Here is a 17,015-nt window from a genome sequence, read left to right on the forward strand (position 1 = left end):
TGTAGGGTGGAGTTCACCCTTGGTGGTTCTTCATGTTCCCTAATAAGAGAACTTAATTCAAGTTTCCCTCCACCCAAAAATATGTTTTTTTCCTTTTGTTCCTACAGACAGATGTTTGGGCTACAGCTACAAAGATGAAATACAGCTTATTATTTTATTTTATTATTATGAGTGAATAATACACAATACAGGCAAACATCATATCATGCATACAGCCTATCCAGCTCAGACGTTAGTTACACATATGAGGAAATAAACAATTATGTCATAAAAAATACAGTATAATAAAAATTAAAGAAGTAAACATTTAGGGGTTCATATATAATTTAGTCAGAGGTTTCAGGGAATTATGTTTTGTAATTGTTTCTTAATTTATTACTTTTCTTATTCTTTACTAGGTTAAGTGATTTTAATAAAGGGTTCAATTCTAAGGGGGAAGGTGCAATTGTAGGTGATGTTTCTGAGAATTTCTGTTTATGAATAAAATATTTGGCCAGTGTATAATTGCATGAAACATGTAGGTTACTTTAAAAATAAAAATTTAAAAAATCATGAAAACAAAGTATTTTAATAACATCATGATTTTGTTCACTAATTTGTATTACATGTAATGCTACGAGCTCATGATATGACGTCGACGCACCTGATTCCGTAAAAAACCCAACCGGAAGTAGGGTTGCTCGTTCACTAGCGCACCAAGCTAACTCATTTTGTATTCTACTGGAAGACATGGGGGCTGTGTGTCCCAGCAGTCATTGACAGCTGAGAGTCTACTTTATCAAAATAAATAAAACTAAGACGCCTTTTCACGTTAAGGTAAGCAGCTGGAGGGTGTTTTTTGGAGTGACAGCGTTGAAACAAACGTAGTTGTAATGACAGTAACGCCAACGTCACTGTCTACTGGCGCATTGTTGGCTAGTTAGCTCGCTTTGATATTAAACGCGTTTATCTCGTTTAACGACAGAGAGCAGCGGTGTTATACTGAGTTAGTTACATAGCGATCAGCTGTCTGTTTTCCCTCCGCTTACCGCAGTTTAACAGTGATGTGCTAGTTTTGGCGTATACAGGCTAAACAAGATGGTTAACTTGGCTAACATCAAGGCATTTCTATCCCCCCCTTAACCAGACATGACAGTCACATTAAGCGATTAATGCACTATTTAAAAGCCTTAACCCCATCAAAATTATGGTTTAACCTCACACGAATAGTCTGCAAAATCATAATCGTTTTAGCAAGCTGGTATTTGACGGTTTTTGGTAAGATTAATGTAAGTTATCAAAAAGCTGCCCTCACAGTTTATCTTTATCTGTGCTACAAGCTACCAACTTAAAGGTGACATAAAGTTACTAGTTCATGTGCTTTTAATGTTACTGTCATCTTAAGGTAACCATATGTGATTCAGAAAATAAACCTGTTGCCGATAAAAGCTTTGGACAGCCTCCATGATGGGGGGAATTAATGCAGTATTGCTGATAATTTCAATCTTATGATATAAACAAAGCTTAGACTATCAAACAGAGATGCGTCTGTTGGCAGATTTCGTTTGGCCGCCCTCGTAATATTGAAATAGCTGGCATTGGCTTAGCAAGCATACCTGACTGAGCTTGAATGAGGTGCTTTATATATAGTATATCCACATTATATATAGTACAAGCAGAGATTTTCATTAATAGTATTGGTTGAGGTGAGCTTTGGAAAGTACCCTTTCAATTTGGACTTAGATTCAGTATACCAGAAAGATAATTTAAAAAAGAACCTGAAGAAACTGGACACATAAACATGATATGGCGATATTGTCAGCACTCTTGTTCTTTCTGTCTGACTTCCTGTTGCCCAACATGCTTTCAAGTCACCCTGGAGTCTTTTGAAATAGAGCCTCAGTGTGGTGTGCTCGAGCTGGCTCTGAGTCATTTTACATTATACATTTCTGAGGACAGCTTGGGCTGTTATGGCTGTTATAATGCTGATTTGCCTGAGACAGCACAGGTGGGCACATTGATGTGCAAATGTTCAACCAGGTGAATAAGAGTGCACATCTAATGGATTGCTGACAGTTTTGCTTTAGCTGCAAAGGGTTAGGCCACAGCTGTCCCTTTCAGTAACTGTAGAGACTTTTATACTGTTTCCATATTCCATATATGACTGACTGTGGTATTTATATATCTCTTAATCTAAAACTGTATTTTCCTTGAACTGCTACCCTGTCCTGGGTGGTCTTTCATCTACCTCCCTCACCTCAGCTGCCAGGTCAGACCTGAACATGGAGTCCATGCTGAACAAGCTAAAAAGCACCGTCACAAAGGTGACGGCAGATGTTACCAGTGCTGTGATGGGCAACCCGGTGACACGGGAGTTTGAGGTTGGACGACATATCGCCAGTGGTGGTCCTGGTTTGTGTTGGAGGATCTACAATGGCACCAAGAAGTCCACCAAACAGGTGTGTGTTAATATCCTACCTGAGACCAGACCAGCTACTCTTCATACAATTTTATATTTAAATGAATACTCCATGTCAGGAGTAGTTTTGGGTCTTTAAAGTAGAAAAAATTGACAGCCTTGTTGTTTGTCTTTGACCCTCCAGGAAGTGGCAGTGTTTGTGTTTGATAAGAAGATGATTGACAAGTATCAGAAATTTGAGAAGGACCAAATAATTGATTCTCTGAAAAGAGGGGTGCAACAGCTGACCAGATTGCGTCACCCCCGTCTCCTGACTGTGCAGCATCCTCTGGAAGAGTCACGGTGATTAGCGCACACACACACACACACACACACACACACACACACACACACACACACACACACACACACACACACACACACACAAACGAATGAGTCACAGCTCAAAGAGGGGCTTGACATTCTAGGGAAAAACTGCATAACAAATCTATTTGTCTTATTCTATGTGTGGGGAATGTAAGCAGAAGCTTTCATGATCAAAAGACCCTGTCGACTTGACCTTGAATAATTTATGCACCTTGAGGGCAAAATAAGGTTGAGGCTGACATGGGCTTCCTTTTTTCCCCCTAATGCTCTTTTTTTTAAATGTATTTATGTTTTTTAACTTTTATCCAATGAAGTTCTTACTGTAACTCATAATGATGTTTCTGACTCTCTTTTTGTCTTTTTGTATTCTGCTATCAGAGATTGTTTGGCGTTCTGCACAGAGCCGGTGTTTGCCAGTCTCTTCAATGTGCTCGGCCATTGGGAAAACCTGCCCAGCCCCGTGCCTGCTGACATCAAGGAGTACAAACTCTATGATGTGGAGACCAAGTATGGCTTGCTACAGGTGAGAGTGCAGGCAGTTGTTGGGCGGTGGTCTGTCATGGCCCCTAAGATAAGATGCCTGTAGCAAAGGACTGTCTTAAGTCATGCTCAACAGATGTTAAGATAGAAAATTAAATTAATTCCTGCATAACATTGATATCACACAGCATGCATTTGAGAAACAGTAAAACGCATAATAAAATGTTAATAAAGCAAAAAATTTAATTTTTGCCCCTTTGTACAATTAAACAACCTCTCAGTGCTTGACACACACACACACAAAAAGAGCATCATGACATAACGAGCACATAAAGTCTTAATTGTATAGCAGGTTTTATTGCTATGTAGCCAACATCTGGAATTCCAGTATGACATTGACACACGTAGTTTCTTCTCAAAGCCAGTTATACCAGCTCAATTCCAAGCCTCACCTTTCATTGTTAGTCTCTCGTCTGACAGGCTGTAATATCAACTTTTTCTTTTTTTTACCAGGCTGTTATTTTCTTACTCCTGATCCATTTATTCTTCCACTCCTCCACATTTTTCTAGAGTTTTTTATCTTGCCTTTTTGACAGCTGGTATTTCATTACTGAAATCAGTAAATGTATGGCTAGAAGAGCTAATGCTTGAAAAAGAAATGCCTGAAATATTTATTATAAGGTTATATTTCGTATGAAGTCTTTTAGTCATTAGTAATTCCTTGTCATAATGTGTGTTGACCTATTTTCACTGAATATACATTAAATATGTATATCTTATGCATAGCTTATACCACGCTTGAGGTTTTGGGGTTCTCATCCTGATTAAGTGAGTTTAAAGCGAGACTGTTCAATGCAAACAACGTGCTTGTATCTATCTCACTCAAAGTTTGACTGACGTGTTCCTCTTCTGTCTCTTCAGATCTCGGAGGGTTTGTCCTTTCTTCACAGTGGGGTGAAAATGGTCCATGGCAACCTGAGTCCAGAGAACATCATCCTCAACAAGAGCGGAGCCTGGAAGATCATGGGCTTTGACTTCAGCATCTCCTCTACCAACCCATCAGATGCTGATGTAAGTTGATTACTGAACTGTTCCTTCAGTTCAGCCTGTCAGGCAGGGATTTTTTACCACCTTTTTTACTGAAGGAAATGGCATTTGTACACAGTCTTAGATGAGCTTTGTTTTCACATTTTACACACATCTTCCTATGTTCTCTCACTCCCTTTTAGCCTAAATACACATGTAAAGAATGGGAGCCCAACCTCCCTCCTCTCTGCCTCCCCAACCCTGAGTACCTGGCTCCTGAGTACATCCTGTCTGTCAGCTGTGATTCAGCCTCTGACATGTACTCGCTGGGTGTGGTCATGCATGCTGTCTTCAATGAGGGAAAGCCTGTTTTCCAAGTCAACAAGCATGACATTTTTAAGAGCTTCAGCAGGCAATTGGACCAGGTGAGTGAAGTATGCCCAGTGTAGGAGAATGACCAATCGCTGCATAGTCAGAAAAGATTAGGAATAGTATGTTTATCCAGTACTTAATACTGTAAATTGTTCAACTAATCAAGTAATACCAAGCAAACACTAAACACTTTCTTGTTAAGATAAAGATTGATTTGCTTTTCTATTTTTCATAACATAATAACCATTATACTGTATACGCATTTAACTTGGCATGCCCACGTGCTGCTACAATATAAGGCCATCGTGCATGTGCTCTACTTCTCTTTTTCCTTTTTCTCATGCTCGTCTCTTTGGCAACTGCTGTTGTCTGCTCATAGTTACAGCAGATATCTTGTCCACATCTAAACTGAATGAGTAGAAAAACAGAAGCAGTAAAGATAATTCAGTGTTTTGACTTGACAGACTTCAGGATCATCTGCTCCACACTAATGTGAACTGTGTTGTCTCAGAAATCAAATCATGTTGTGTATTTATCAGTCAAATACTGATTTTGTGCCCCTCCTTGCATTTCTACTCTTCCTTTATTTCTATTCTATTCAATTGTAGCTGACCAATATAAGTCCAGCACTGTTGAACAAGATCCCAGAGGAAGTGCGGGAACATGTCAAGATGCTGCTCAGTGTCACGCCTACTGTCCGACCTGATGCTGACCAGATGACCAAGGTTTGTATTGTACATGCATGTAGATTCAAAGAATATGTCCATTTGCACCTCAAATTGTCATGGTATGTGCTTCTGATTATTGGTAATGTCTGCTAGTTTTGATGACAAATTTCTTACTTATTATGTTTTTGTGTGCAATCCAGATCCCATTTTTTGACGACGTAGGTGCAGTGACACTGCAGTACTTCGACTCTCTCTTCCAGAGGGACAATCTACAAAAGTCCCAGTTCTACAAAGGCCTCCCAAAAGTCCTGCCTAAACTACCCAAGGTAATTGTTTGTATATTTTGGAAAGGAAATGCAATAAAAAGTAGGTATTTATATGTTTAAAGGTTTTCCTTGCCCTCTCTTTTTTTTGCTTTCTAATGAACTCATGGACATGCACTACGTACATTTTAAAGTAATCTCCTTTTAATGGCAGTTTTTAAAAAAAATCATTCTGATTTCCTTTCTCACAGAGAGTAGTGACGTATCGCATCTTGCCATCGTTGACTTCTGAGTTCATCAATCCCGACATGGTTCCCTTTGTGCTTCCCAACGTGCTGCTGATAGCCGAAGAGTGTACCAAGGAAGAGTATGTTCGTCTCATCTTGCCCGACCTCACACCTGTTTTCAAGCAGCAAGAGCCCATCCAGGTAGACACAAACACCTAACTCAACTCATACAGAGTGCCCTTTGCATATGTCTGGCACAAAGTTGGTTGTTCTAGAGACTCTACTAATGCAGTCAAAGCATGTGGTGGTAAGTTAGCAATGCACTCAAGTGATGACATGATCTGCAGTTATGTGCTTTGCCTTCTTTTAAAAGAGCTCTGAAAAGTGGATTTTTTTCTTCTTCTATTTAAATCTTTGCATGATGTTTCCGCTCTTTTCCATTTGTGTCTAATGGAACAGATAAAAATAACCTGACTAAAGAGCATGCTCAGTTGGGCTCATTCTGTCACTTTATCAAGACTTGTTTTTCTCTGTATTTTTCTCTCCATGCTCCTTCAGGCTAGTAATATGGTGAGTGGTCTTTGCTGTGAATATGTTGCTGTCACATCATCTAGTTTGTGCCTTGTGTTGTCTGGAATACTAAATCCACTGAAATCACAGTCTCCGCTTACTGCCACGTACCACCTTACTCATCCGTAGGAAATAGTACACAGCAGTCTCTTTCTCTTGATTCTTGTTTTCCTAATGGAGTCCCTTTGCTGTGCAGATCCTGCTGATCTTCCTGCAAAAGATGGACCTGCTGCTGACCAAAACACCAGCGGAGGACATCAAGAACAGCGTGCTGCCTATGGTTTACCGAGCTCTGGAAGCCCCTTCTGTACAGATCCAGGTACAGGAGAAACATTAAGCCTCTCAGTGTCAGAGGTGCTGTAGACACCCCATTTTTTAAGGACAAACATTGTGAGAATTGGTGCATATTTTTAGAATAACAGTTACACTCCTTTGGAAAAATTGTTGTCACATGCTGTTAGTCGGCATTATCATTACAGTGTTATCTTGACAGCATGGTAAGAATATGCTGCACTTGGGATCATAAAAATGTCACATTTCATAACATCTTATCTGTGGCTGAACAGGAGCTGTGCCTGAACATCATCCCGACGTTTGCCAACCTGATTGAGTATCCGTCCATGAAGAACTCCCTCATCCCTCGAATTAAATCAGCTTGCCTACAGACCTCCTCTCTAGCCGTGAGTCTCTATCAGTCATTTTCTGCTCTCATCTCACCCCTGTCAGCCCCTCTACCTTCACACAAATGATCCTTTTCTGTAATTCTATATTTTGAGGTGTATTTATTTTTGTCTTTGTCCATTTTGAACATGGTCTGCTATCAACTGAAATATCTGAATTTCTCTCTCAAAATGGTGTTATCGCGTTAATACTGTAATCAACTGTGTATGTATTTTGACTTTATGTGACCTGTTTTTTCATTGTGTAGGTGCGGGTGAACTCTCTAGTATGTCTGGGGAAGATTTTGGAGTACTTGGACAAGTGGTATGTCATTGATGAGATCCTGCCCTTTCTACAACAGATCCCCTCTAGAGAACCAGCAGTACTCATGGGCATCCTAGGTAAAGAAATCGGAGCCTCTAATGATTTCTTTTCTATATTAAACAAATGAGCAGCTTATTGGTTTGCTTGAGCATTGGTTATCTGACTTTCACATCTCACTTCAGGAATCTATAAATGCACCTTCACCCACAAGAAACTGGGCATCCCCAAAGAGCACCTCGCCTCCAAAAGCCTGCCCCACCTTGTGTCTCTTAGTATAGACAACAACCTCAACCTTAATCAGGTACTACACAGCCAAACACATACTGTACATACATTTTTTGTCTTTGTCTTCTTTTGTTACTTCAAAGAAGTCGTTATCCTTATAGGTGTTGCTGACGTTTCCTCTTATATATCTGATGTTTTCCCTGTTTCAGTTCAACTCGTTCATGGTGGTTATCCGTGACATGCTGAGTCGCATGGAGGCTGAACACAAGACCAAGTTGGAGCAGCTGCATGCCATGCAGGAGCAGCAGAGGTGTCTATAACAATTTTATGAACCCTGTACAATATCTGCATTTATATTCAGTCTGAGGAAGTATAAAATGGTCATACATATTATTGGGGATTTTATACAGATTAGCTAGTAAACTGATTATAACGTAATTGGATGTGTCAATGCAAGTGTCGACACTTGTTACATGATAATGATGATTATGGTATGAGATGTCCAAATGCCTCTTCAGAATCTTTTCTAATATTGTTGTCTCTCATATTAGGAGTTTGAACATATCTACCACAGGGATCCAGTCAGAGGAAACCAAGAGTCCACCTAGCTCTGGGAACCAGGTGAGAGGTTCATTTTATGACAATCAAAAAGAAAGATTTTCTCTTGCCTTACATTTTATCTCTTGGTGCTGCAAGCTATTCCATCCAGTCTTCTTTTCCCTTTCAGATGGATGATATCTTTGGCAGCACAGGGGTTAATGGGAAAGAGAATGGATCTACAGCTACAGCCCCACAGCCTAATAGAGTATGGAAACAATGTCACGATTCATTTACGCTGATGTTAACCTTTTGTCTGTTTAGCAAGTAGTCTAATTTGCACATTGTCTCATTCTCTGCATCACTGTTTTAGATGTCGCTGACTCTAGAGGAGAAACAGCGATTAGCTAAGGAGCAAGAGCAGGCAGCCAAACTGAGGAGCCAGCAGCCTTTAGCACCACAGACTATCAAACCAGCCTCCACCAACAACACTCAGGTAGAACCTGCATACTTATGTGTAAACACTCTCCCAACACTCATGGCTTGTGATGATAAATCCTACTCCTTTTTGTGTTGCAGACTAAGGATCTGACCAGCAGCCTTTTGAACAACATGGCATCTATAAACAGTTTATCCTTGGCTAACACACCACGACCAGCCCCAGTACAGGGCAGCACCATGTCTGTCTATCCCTCCCCCACCCCCATGGTGGCCCCCATGGGCGCCCCAGTGTCCAATGGCTTCAACCCATCCATGGGATTCCAGGCAGGAGGCATGGGGATGGGCATGCGGCCTGCAGGCCCCAGCACCTACGGCGGCATGGCCACCACCACCAGCACCCCAAACTTTGGCGCCCTCACACAGAATCATGGACCTCTTGGACAGACCAATAAAGGCCCTGACATGTCAGCCTTGGACAATCTTTTTACAGCCAACAAGCCCAAAGTCTCCCTCAACCAAATGGGTCCTATGCCTCCACCTGGAACCAACACCCCCTGGCTCAATCAGTACGGTTCAGCCCAGAACTCTCAGACTCAGATGCAGGGAGCGCCAGTAGGTATGGGAGGGATGCAGAGTGGATTTGGGATGCAGGCAAACCCATTTTTCAGCCCACAGAACTTCTCTCAACCTACCGCTACCCCTGGCATGAACCAAAGTGGGCTTAAACAAAGTGCATCTGTCAACAATGATCTGAAAGACTTATTCGGCTAAAAAGTATAAAGCATATTCTTTTAATGACTGTGGACAGAACAGCCTTGATTTCTCTGAATGTGAAGATTTAAAATCCCATCAAGGGGTGTCGCTGTCTGTATTTTTAATCTGACCTGGTTTAAATTCTGATCACATTTTGCTGGCCGATAGGCCTCGGCAAATTAACCTGCACCTGAATTCCAATTCTACTTGACCAGAAGGACAAATGGTTGGGGTGGGAACTTCTTCTATGCTGTGTTCTTTAAATGCTGGGGGTTTCCTACTGTTTTTGTACTTGACATTCTTGGGAGTGCAGATGTCACGGGTTGAGATTAATCCCAGCTCAGTTTATTTAGGAAGGATTTTTTTTGTTTTATACATATCATGAGTGATCAAATGGCTCGACTGGACTCAACTCCCTGAACTATTTGCATCAGAATCACTCCTTAAATCCTGGAAGAAGACAGAAAAATTGTCTTCCTTGGTTCATATCAGCTTATTTGCACTCATCTTATCCAGGCTTCTGTACCTTTTTATTGCTTTCCCAGACTATATTATGATTTGCTGCATGTCTAAAGTAATCACAGGTTGGCTTAAAAACAAATACCGCATAAACCAAAATGTCTCAGCCCCGGGGGAGGTAGCTTGAAGTGTAGCACTAACAAGCTTGCAGTCACTGATCTGCATCCAGGAGGCTCCTCCGTGGAGATGATATGAAAGGGGATGTAGAAAAATGACTGCCCAACAGTTGCTGTAGTAGACTGCAGTCTGTCTCCATGGTAACTGCTTCTCTGCAGCACCAGTAGCCTCCATTTTGTGAAAACAAATTGGACTGGCTCACATTCTTTTATCTGGGGTGAGCTATAGTGAAGTTGTAGTGGAGCTATCATGAAGGTTAGCTTTCTTTCTTTCTTTCTTTCTTCCAATATTCTCTGACATGTGAGCAAGCATGTTGTAAAGGAAAAAGGGTTAGTTTTGTCTTGTCAGAGTTTAACAACCATTTCACCTCCTTTGGAAACAAAAGACATGAATGAGTTTCTGTAGATGCAGTATCTGATGAGGATATGTAGAGTAGCTTTTACAGCAGTGTCCTTTTTAACCAGATGCTAATGTTAAAGGCGACAAACAAGGAGCACATGCACTGCTTAGGCTATTGTGCCTTACAATGTGTACATGTGTAAAACAAGACAAGACAGTATTGATCTGTTAGTCAAGTATTGACATTTTCCCCTCTAATCAGTCGTCTGGAGTTTGCTTCTCAAAATGATTCTAAAGTTTGCTTTGTTGCATGTTACTGAACTTGACCACAAAAGATCTAAAGTTTGATTTTTAGCATCTTTTCTAACAATGATTCCTAATGATTCTAGTGACCAATGATATACTCTTATTTCACACACATACAAGCTGGATTTTCTCTGAGGTTTTTAAGGCGCTCCCAATCCTGCAGTGTACCATTTCTGTTTAACAATTTGTATAATGAAGAAGAAGAAATCACTATATATTTTGATTTCAGCACTTTTCAGCTGTCGGAGGACCTGTGCTGGTGATGTGATGATATTATGAAGTGTAAATATATAGTTATTTAAAAATGGATTGCTATGTGAGGGCCTTGGCATTTTTATGTTCTTGTGATAATGGTTAAGAGGCCTTAGATGAGTTGTGTGCAATAATCTTTACTGGTAGTTGAGGGGGACACTGTAGTGCATTTCAATTTGCTAATGAAGCTACATGTCCTATCTCTTCAACGTCATTGACCTACAATAACCACATAGGTCTGTCAGATTTTCTAAACTGCTTCAACATTAATGTGTACTCATTCAAAATCTCACATTTTGAAGGTAATTACACCATTTTAGAGTTTTTAGATGCACCTGGGTCACATTGTGTTACTGATGAAAATGATTGTTGTTAACATGCCGAAGTGTAATGTCTTTAATTAGATTAACTTTTTTTTTTTTTTTTGGGATAACAATGCCACTTATACACAGTGGGCTTTCTGTCCAGCTGCATGGCAGTGTTACTCGCTGGTGAACCTTACTCTTCAGGTTCTCTTCATTTCTCCCATTGTCACTGGCTACAAATGTGTCTGTGATCGGATCTTTTTCCATCTGTTGATCAGCATGTATTACAGTACGTGACAATTTTGATTTCATCACAAAGTGGATGTGATCTTTGGAGAGTGTCGCATATCCTGGCAGAACCCCCAAAGCAGAAAACTAAAGCTTATTCTTCTACAAAAAATAGTTTGTGTACTACCGCTGTCCATATATGTGTAGTGTGGCCCTTGTTTTATGTGTTAAGGTGCTGGTGTCTGAGGTGGTTCAATGAAAACCTGTACATATAAAGGAAAATACAAAATCATCTATTCTCAAAGGGTGATAGTTATTTGTGTGATGGTTTTAAAACACTAAACACAACTTCAGACAGTGGGACACAAGTAGCTGTAATTTAGACAAGAAAAACAGATTACATGGCAGTACCAATGGAAATTTTAAAGTTGCCTGTGTTTGAGTGAGGCAGGGTTACAGGAAACCTAAAAGCTAAACTTCCTTTTGGTTTTAGGTCAAAAGAGGTATCTTGTTGAAAAGAGAAGTGCAGTCATGACAAAGCAGTTTGGAGGAACATTTTAACTTTCATGTAACTGATCACTGCATGCACAGAAAAGAGGCAGTGTTATATGAAATATTGGTAAACATTCTTTGGTTAGAAGGTTAAAAATTTAACATTTTTAAAAATATAACTTATTGTTATTTTAAAGTGCTTTCATAACAAACCTACTTTTGTAGAGCACTGCAGTGATAATGTAAAGAATATTTCCAAATCTTATATTAAATGTTAAAATCACTGTTATTTACAGTGAGATTGTCAGCAAAGACAGGAAGAAACACTTGAGAAATGCTATTAAATCATTTCAATATGACAACCTGAGGCAGTGAGGTCAGAGGCTTTTCTGATTGATTGGTAAAACAAACATGATCTGTCGTAGTCTCAGTCACTGGTTAAGTCTTCGTACTCGTCTGGTGGTTGTAGTGGACAGGTTCATCTGAGTCATTACTGCAAAAGACATGCAAATTCAGAATGAACGTCCAATAAATACATTACCATCTGCATCAATGTCTGTAAAAGAGACTTTTACATTGTCTGGATGATTTAAAAAAAACATCTGTGTTTGCAGCTCACCTGAGAAGTTAAGTTCATAGCCGAAGCTCTTTGTGGTAAATCTCATAGTGCCCGACGGGTATTGTTGGTAGTGGAGCTCAATATCCTGACTGGAAACGCTAGATTTTCCCTACAGAGAGGATCAACACAACATTAATGGGAAAATAATACACATAAAGGTCAGGTTTGCAATTTTTTAAGTCTGTCTACACAGTCATTTTGTTAGTTAATCTGAAGCTTATATGAGGCTAGACCTCATAGTAAGTGGATATCTGCCACATTTCTAGTAATTTTACCATCATATTCCCTCTTTGTGTTTCCTCAGACAGTGTTTCCCTGTTGAGCTGCAGTGGAAGTATAATATCAAATGGAGGAATTTGGCACTAATAAGACTGTAACCTTGAAATAAATCTATCTTGATTTGACTCATTTGGACAGCTGAAGTTTCATATTAGTTTCTGATAAACTTTTACATGCATCTTTTCACAGAAGGAGGACGGTGGATTTTGGCCTCCATCACTTATATTGTAAGTGCATTATGAAGGGATCTTCATCTATGGCCATCTATCTATGGCAAGAAACATGTATTTCAGTGTTTGTTTGGGCATATGAGTGTTGTTTGAAGACAGACTTAAAAAAACTGTGAACCTGCCCTTAAAGCAGTGTATATATGTGTTTGAGTGCATTTTATGATTACAGGATGTTACTTGGATGTTAGCTCAATAAGTAACATATCCTCTTTTGGATGAAAACATACTTATTACACTATTTTTCTAACGTCTAAATTATTAACAATATCTACAGGTATGTATTCATGAACAGAAGAGAGTTATGTCTTACATTAGAATAATCTTTCCATATTCCATTGACATCTTTGAACTGCCAACGTGCCGATGTACCTGATCTGAAGAAGAGAATAATGTGAGAAAAACATTTACAGAACCATTCATTGCATCTCTCATACTAAATTATTCTCCTGACCTGCTGTTCTGTTCACTCTCATAGTCTGCAGTCCTCCTCACTGCTCTTGTAGTCCCGATTGTGTTGTTGATTTGACACATTCCTATGATAAACCAGTGTAGAGAGAATTTTAGTGCCACTTAAAACTCCTGTTCTCAAAAAAAAAAAATTACATTACAGTAAGACAAGAGCAGCTGTATTTTTATATAGGTACATATGCAAGCATTACTTGAAAAATCCAGCGTATAGGTGAACCTATTGATCCTGAATTGTAGCTGGGCACGCGGGTTCTGCTGGTATTGTGCTTCAATATCAGCGCTGTCAAATGCACAAATCTGCACACATGCAAACAAGTTTAAACAAATCCATGTTACAGAAGAAACATTATCATGAAGTTATTCTCAATTTGACCACCAGATGCCACTACTTACTCTCACATTTACTAAGAAAAAAAAAGAATGAAAGTATACAAAAAAGGACCTTAAAATCATAAAAGTTGTGGTGATCAAAACTACCAGTATTAACTTTCTTTTGGAAGTTTTGACAGTTAACTTCTGACTCAAGCTACCTGAGATTGCTGGATGCCCTACTTACATATGCTTGGTACTCAGTCCATTGACCCTCCTCTCCCATGAACTCCCACTTGTAGCCTCCATCAGTGAGCTGAGGGGAGGAAGCTTTTGGAAGAACTGAGGCGGAGGAAAGGCTGCAAAGACATGAAGAGAATATCATGCATGTTCACACTTATTAAACTCTAGCTTCAAGTCAGTTTGTGTGACAATGTGCCTGTCTGTGTACAGGAAAGAAACATATTTAAGCAAAAGTATAAATCCTAAAGAAGAAAAGTCTTACCTCGCTGTATTGGAAGTGAATTTTGGACGTCTGCGGACATTCCTGCGCAGGCCTGTGATGCAATTTGTTTGGGTCATGGCTGCAGAGTAAATTAGTTAAAACTGAGTGACGCATATATCCAAAAATACTAAGCACACATAAGCAAACAACAGAAATATAACATACTGGAGTAGTCAAGTCTGTAGCTTGTAGTGCCCACTATGAAGTTAAAGGTTCCCCGAGGGTTTAGAGAAAACTGGTACTCCACATCTTTACTGGTGACTGAGGAGGCCAGCGTACCCAAGCCCTGAAGAAGAGGAGGGAAGATGATGGGGAACAGAGGGAAATTTTAATTTTTTTGTGTTACTGTATGTTGATCAAGAAGGAATAAAAGATTTGAAGAAAACCTATACCAACAACCTATCTCCTCACCTGGGATCCATATTCACGCCACAGCTGGTCATCTCTGAAGTACCATCCTATGTCCTCAGTCTGGCCTGGAGGTAGAAAGCTTAGTCTCTGAACCTTTTGGGCTGCATTCAGTGTCTGCATCTTATCAAAGTCTATGAACACTTGCCCATTGGTAGTGTTGATGGTGATTCCTTTAGCTCCAGGTTGGCAATAGTGGGTCTCAATCACATGGTCGTTGTTAATTGATGTCCACTGATGTCCATTTAACAGCTGCCACTCGTAATGTTTCCCATTGTCTGTAAAATAGAACAACAGGGCATCATACCATGCTGTTATTGTTTTATGATTGATCTGTTATCTAGGCTATTTACAAATATGATAGCCAGTAATAGAAGCACACCCAGGTTCATGTTGAACAATGTGGCAGGTGTGGCGATAATTAAGTTAGCCCAGGTACACTATCTGGTCTGTAAATGTATTTAGAGAAATCAGACTAGAAAAGTGTATATTAAAAGCTGAAATATTCAGATAGCATCTTAACCAGAGAAAGATGCTTTACCTAAACATAGGCCTAATTTTCACTGGGCAGATGACTGAGTTTGTCTCACGTTGATGTATTCCTGTACAATATGTCAGAAAGGCTTTTATTAACTTTCACTTTCAGTTTTCAGGCATTTCTTGGAAATGCGACACCAAATAAAACCAGAACAGGTTCTATGTGAATTATTAAAAAAGTATTGGCTGCCGTTTTTGTTTTGTTAGACGATTGACTTTAATATTAATAGCATTTTGATTGCAGTAAACACATGTTCATCCAGATATATTAGCCTAGGCTTTGTAATTTAACATCTGTGTAAATGATTGTGTTCTTTTCATACAGTTAAGCGGCTGATTGGTTACAGCAGGGATATGCTGATGAGTCGATGGTAGCACACAGAATATTCAAAACCACCTTGAAACCACTTTTTGCAATTCTGAGTAGTTCACCATATTTACATATGAATCCAATGCATTATATCAACACCTAATATCATTATGAAATCCCTGAGATGTTTCCTTGTTAAATCAGAAGACAATTTTTAGATATGGTACTCAAAAGGAAAATGGCACATATATTAATATTTCTCATGTCAAATTATTTCAGAATTAGTAGTTTTTATAATCTGGGACACAATATTTTTAGGCTTAGAAATACTTTGATTTATATAAAGCAGCCTTATCTGCCAAAACTTTCTAAAATGTGCGTATCCATATTTTTGTCGGCCTACATGTTGTTTTGCTTTATGCATCAGATTGTTAAAACAAAAAGTAGCCTGTATGTTCGCATGTTTAACGTTAAACAATATAACGTACACAGTTTGCATTATACTAGTTAGCTTTAGAATAACTGAATAGAAAAAGTTGTCCCACATTAGTCAATGTCCCACATTACCCTAATCCACCCTACATTAACAACAACAACTATTATTATTATTATTATTATTATTATTATTATTATTATTATTATTATTATTATTATTATTATTATTATCGTCATGATTAATACAATATGTCCAATTAGAATCACTTATTTTTTTTAAACATCTTGAAATTTAGACATCTAGTAGACTACTTGTTGTTGTTCTATGGGTTATAAATCCTTATCAATAGCGATCAGCTGAAAGGCTCAACCATAGACATACATGTAAGCGAAACAGGGATTTAAAAGAGTTTACATACCTCCAGCTGGAGTCTCCTCCCAGTAACTCATCTTGTCTTGATTTCCCTTTAAATCATAGCAACAAATACAAATAGATTACGAAGACAGTTTAGAGTATTATCGGCAGACAAGTCTGTGAAGCTTAATAGCAAAAAGTCACAAGGAGGAAATGTTTTGTAGACTTACCGTACTCCCGTTAAAAGTACACTGCAATAATAAGAACGCGCTGATTACACAAACAGAAAGAGAGCACTATTTCATTTAATTCAGGCTTTGATTAAAAGTTGACATAGTTTCATTAAATCTCCTTTACTTACTCTCATATTCAGACACCGAAGTAAAGCCACATTTGACTTGTCAGCAAGGCTGTTGTTTAACTTTCACTTTCAGTTCTCGGGGATTTCTTGAAAATTGGACAACAAATTAAACCAGAACAGGCTCTATGTGTATTATTAAACAGGATTGGCTGCTGAATTTGATTTGGTAGACGATAGACTTTAATATTTGCATTTTGATAACAGTAAACACATGTTGAGGCACCTTCACTTTATTGGACTAGAAGTTTCGTCCATATTAAACTATATTTTGTAATTGAATTAGGCCTATTTGTCTAATTGTTGTGTTCTTTACATACAGTTATGTGGCGGA

At 39.0% G+C, this 17,015-nt stretch overlaps 2 protein-coding genes across 2 annotated transcripts; one reads left to right on the forward strand and one right to left on the reverse strand.

The window, feature by feature from the left end:
* The first annotated feature begins 682 nt into the window (after nucleotides 1-682).
* On the forward strand, nucleotides 683-11,649 carry scyl2 (SCY1 like pseudokinase 2). The gene is made up of 18 exons (XM_062443667.1): nucleotides 683-816; nucleotides 2,242-2,438; nucleotides 2,583-2,740; nucleotides 3,143-3,287; nucleotides 4,166-4,315; nucleotides 4,474-4,695; nucleotides 5,251-5,367; nucleotides 5,511-5,636; nucleotides 5,825-6,001; nucleotides 6,567-6,689; nucleotides 6,937-7,050; nucleotides 7,299-7,431; nucleotides 7,537-7,655; nucleotides 7,789-7,889; nucleotides 8,131-8,200; nucleotides 8,307-8,384; nucleotides 8,490-8,612; nucleotides 8,696-11,649. Exons 2-18 carry the CDS (start codon nucleotides 2,262-2,264, stop codon nucleotides 9,326-9,328), a joined length of 2,766 nt encoding a protein of 921 aa, XP_062299651.1. The 5' UTR covers nucleotides 683-816; nucleotides 2,242-2,261; the 3' UTR covers nucleotides 9,329-11,649.
* Nucleotides 11,650-11,726: 77 nt separating this feature from the next.
* Nucleotides 11,727-16,709, reverse strand: si:ch211-244b2.3 (uncharacterized protein LOC557230 homolog). Its single transcript, XM_062443668.1, has 12 exons — nucleotides 16,685-16,709; nucleotides 16,554-16,574; nucleotides 16,388-16,433; nucleotides 14,690-14,964; nucleotides 14,444-14,564; nucleotides 14,279-14,357; nucleotides 14,021-14,132; nucleotides 13,656-13,761; nucleotides 13,448-13,529; nucleotides 13,307-13,370; nucleotides 12,488-12,596; nucleotides 11,727-12,361 (listed from the first exon to the last, which is right to left on the reverse strand). The coding sequence occupies exons 1-12, from the start codon at nucleotides 16,688-16,690 to the stop codon at nucleotides 12,300-12,302; spliced, it is 1,083 nt and encodes a 360-aa protein (XP_062299652.1). The 5' UTR covers nucleotides 16,691-16,709; the 3' UTR covers nucleotides 11,727-12,299.
* Nucleotides 16,710-17,015: the final 306 nt, after the last annotated feature.

Source organism: Scomber scombrus, chromosome 22 (assembly GCF_963691925.1).
Source record: "Scomber scombrus chromosome 22, fScoSco1.1, whole genome shotgun sequence".
Classification (NCBI taxonomy): Eukaryota; Metazoa; Chordata; class Actinopteri; order Scombriformes; family Scombridae; genus Scomber; species Scomber scombrus.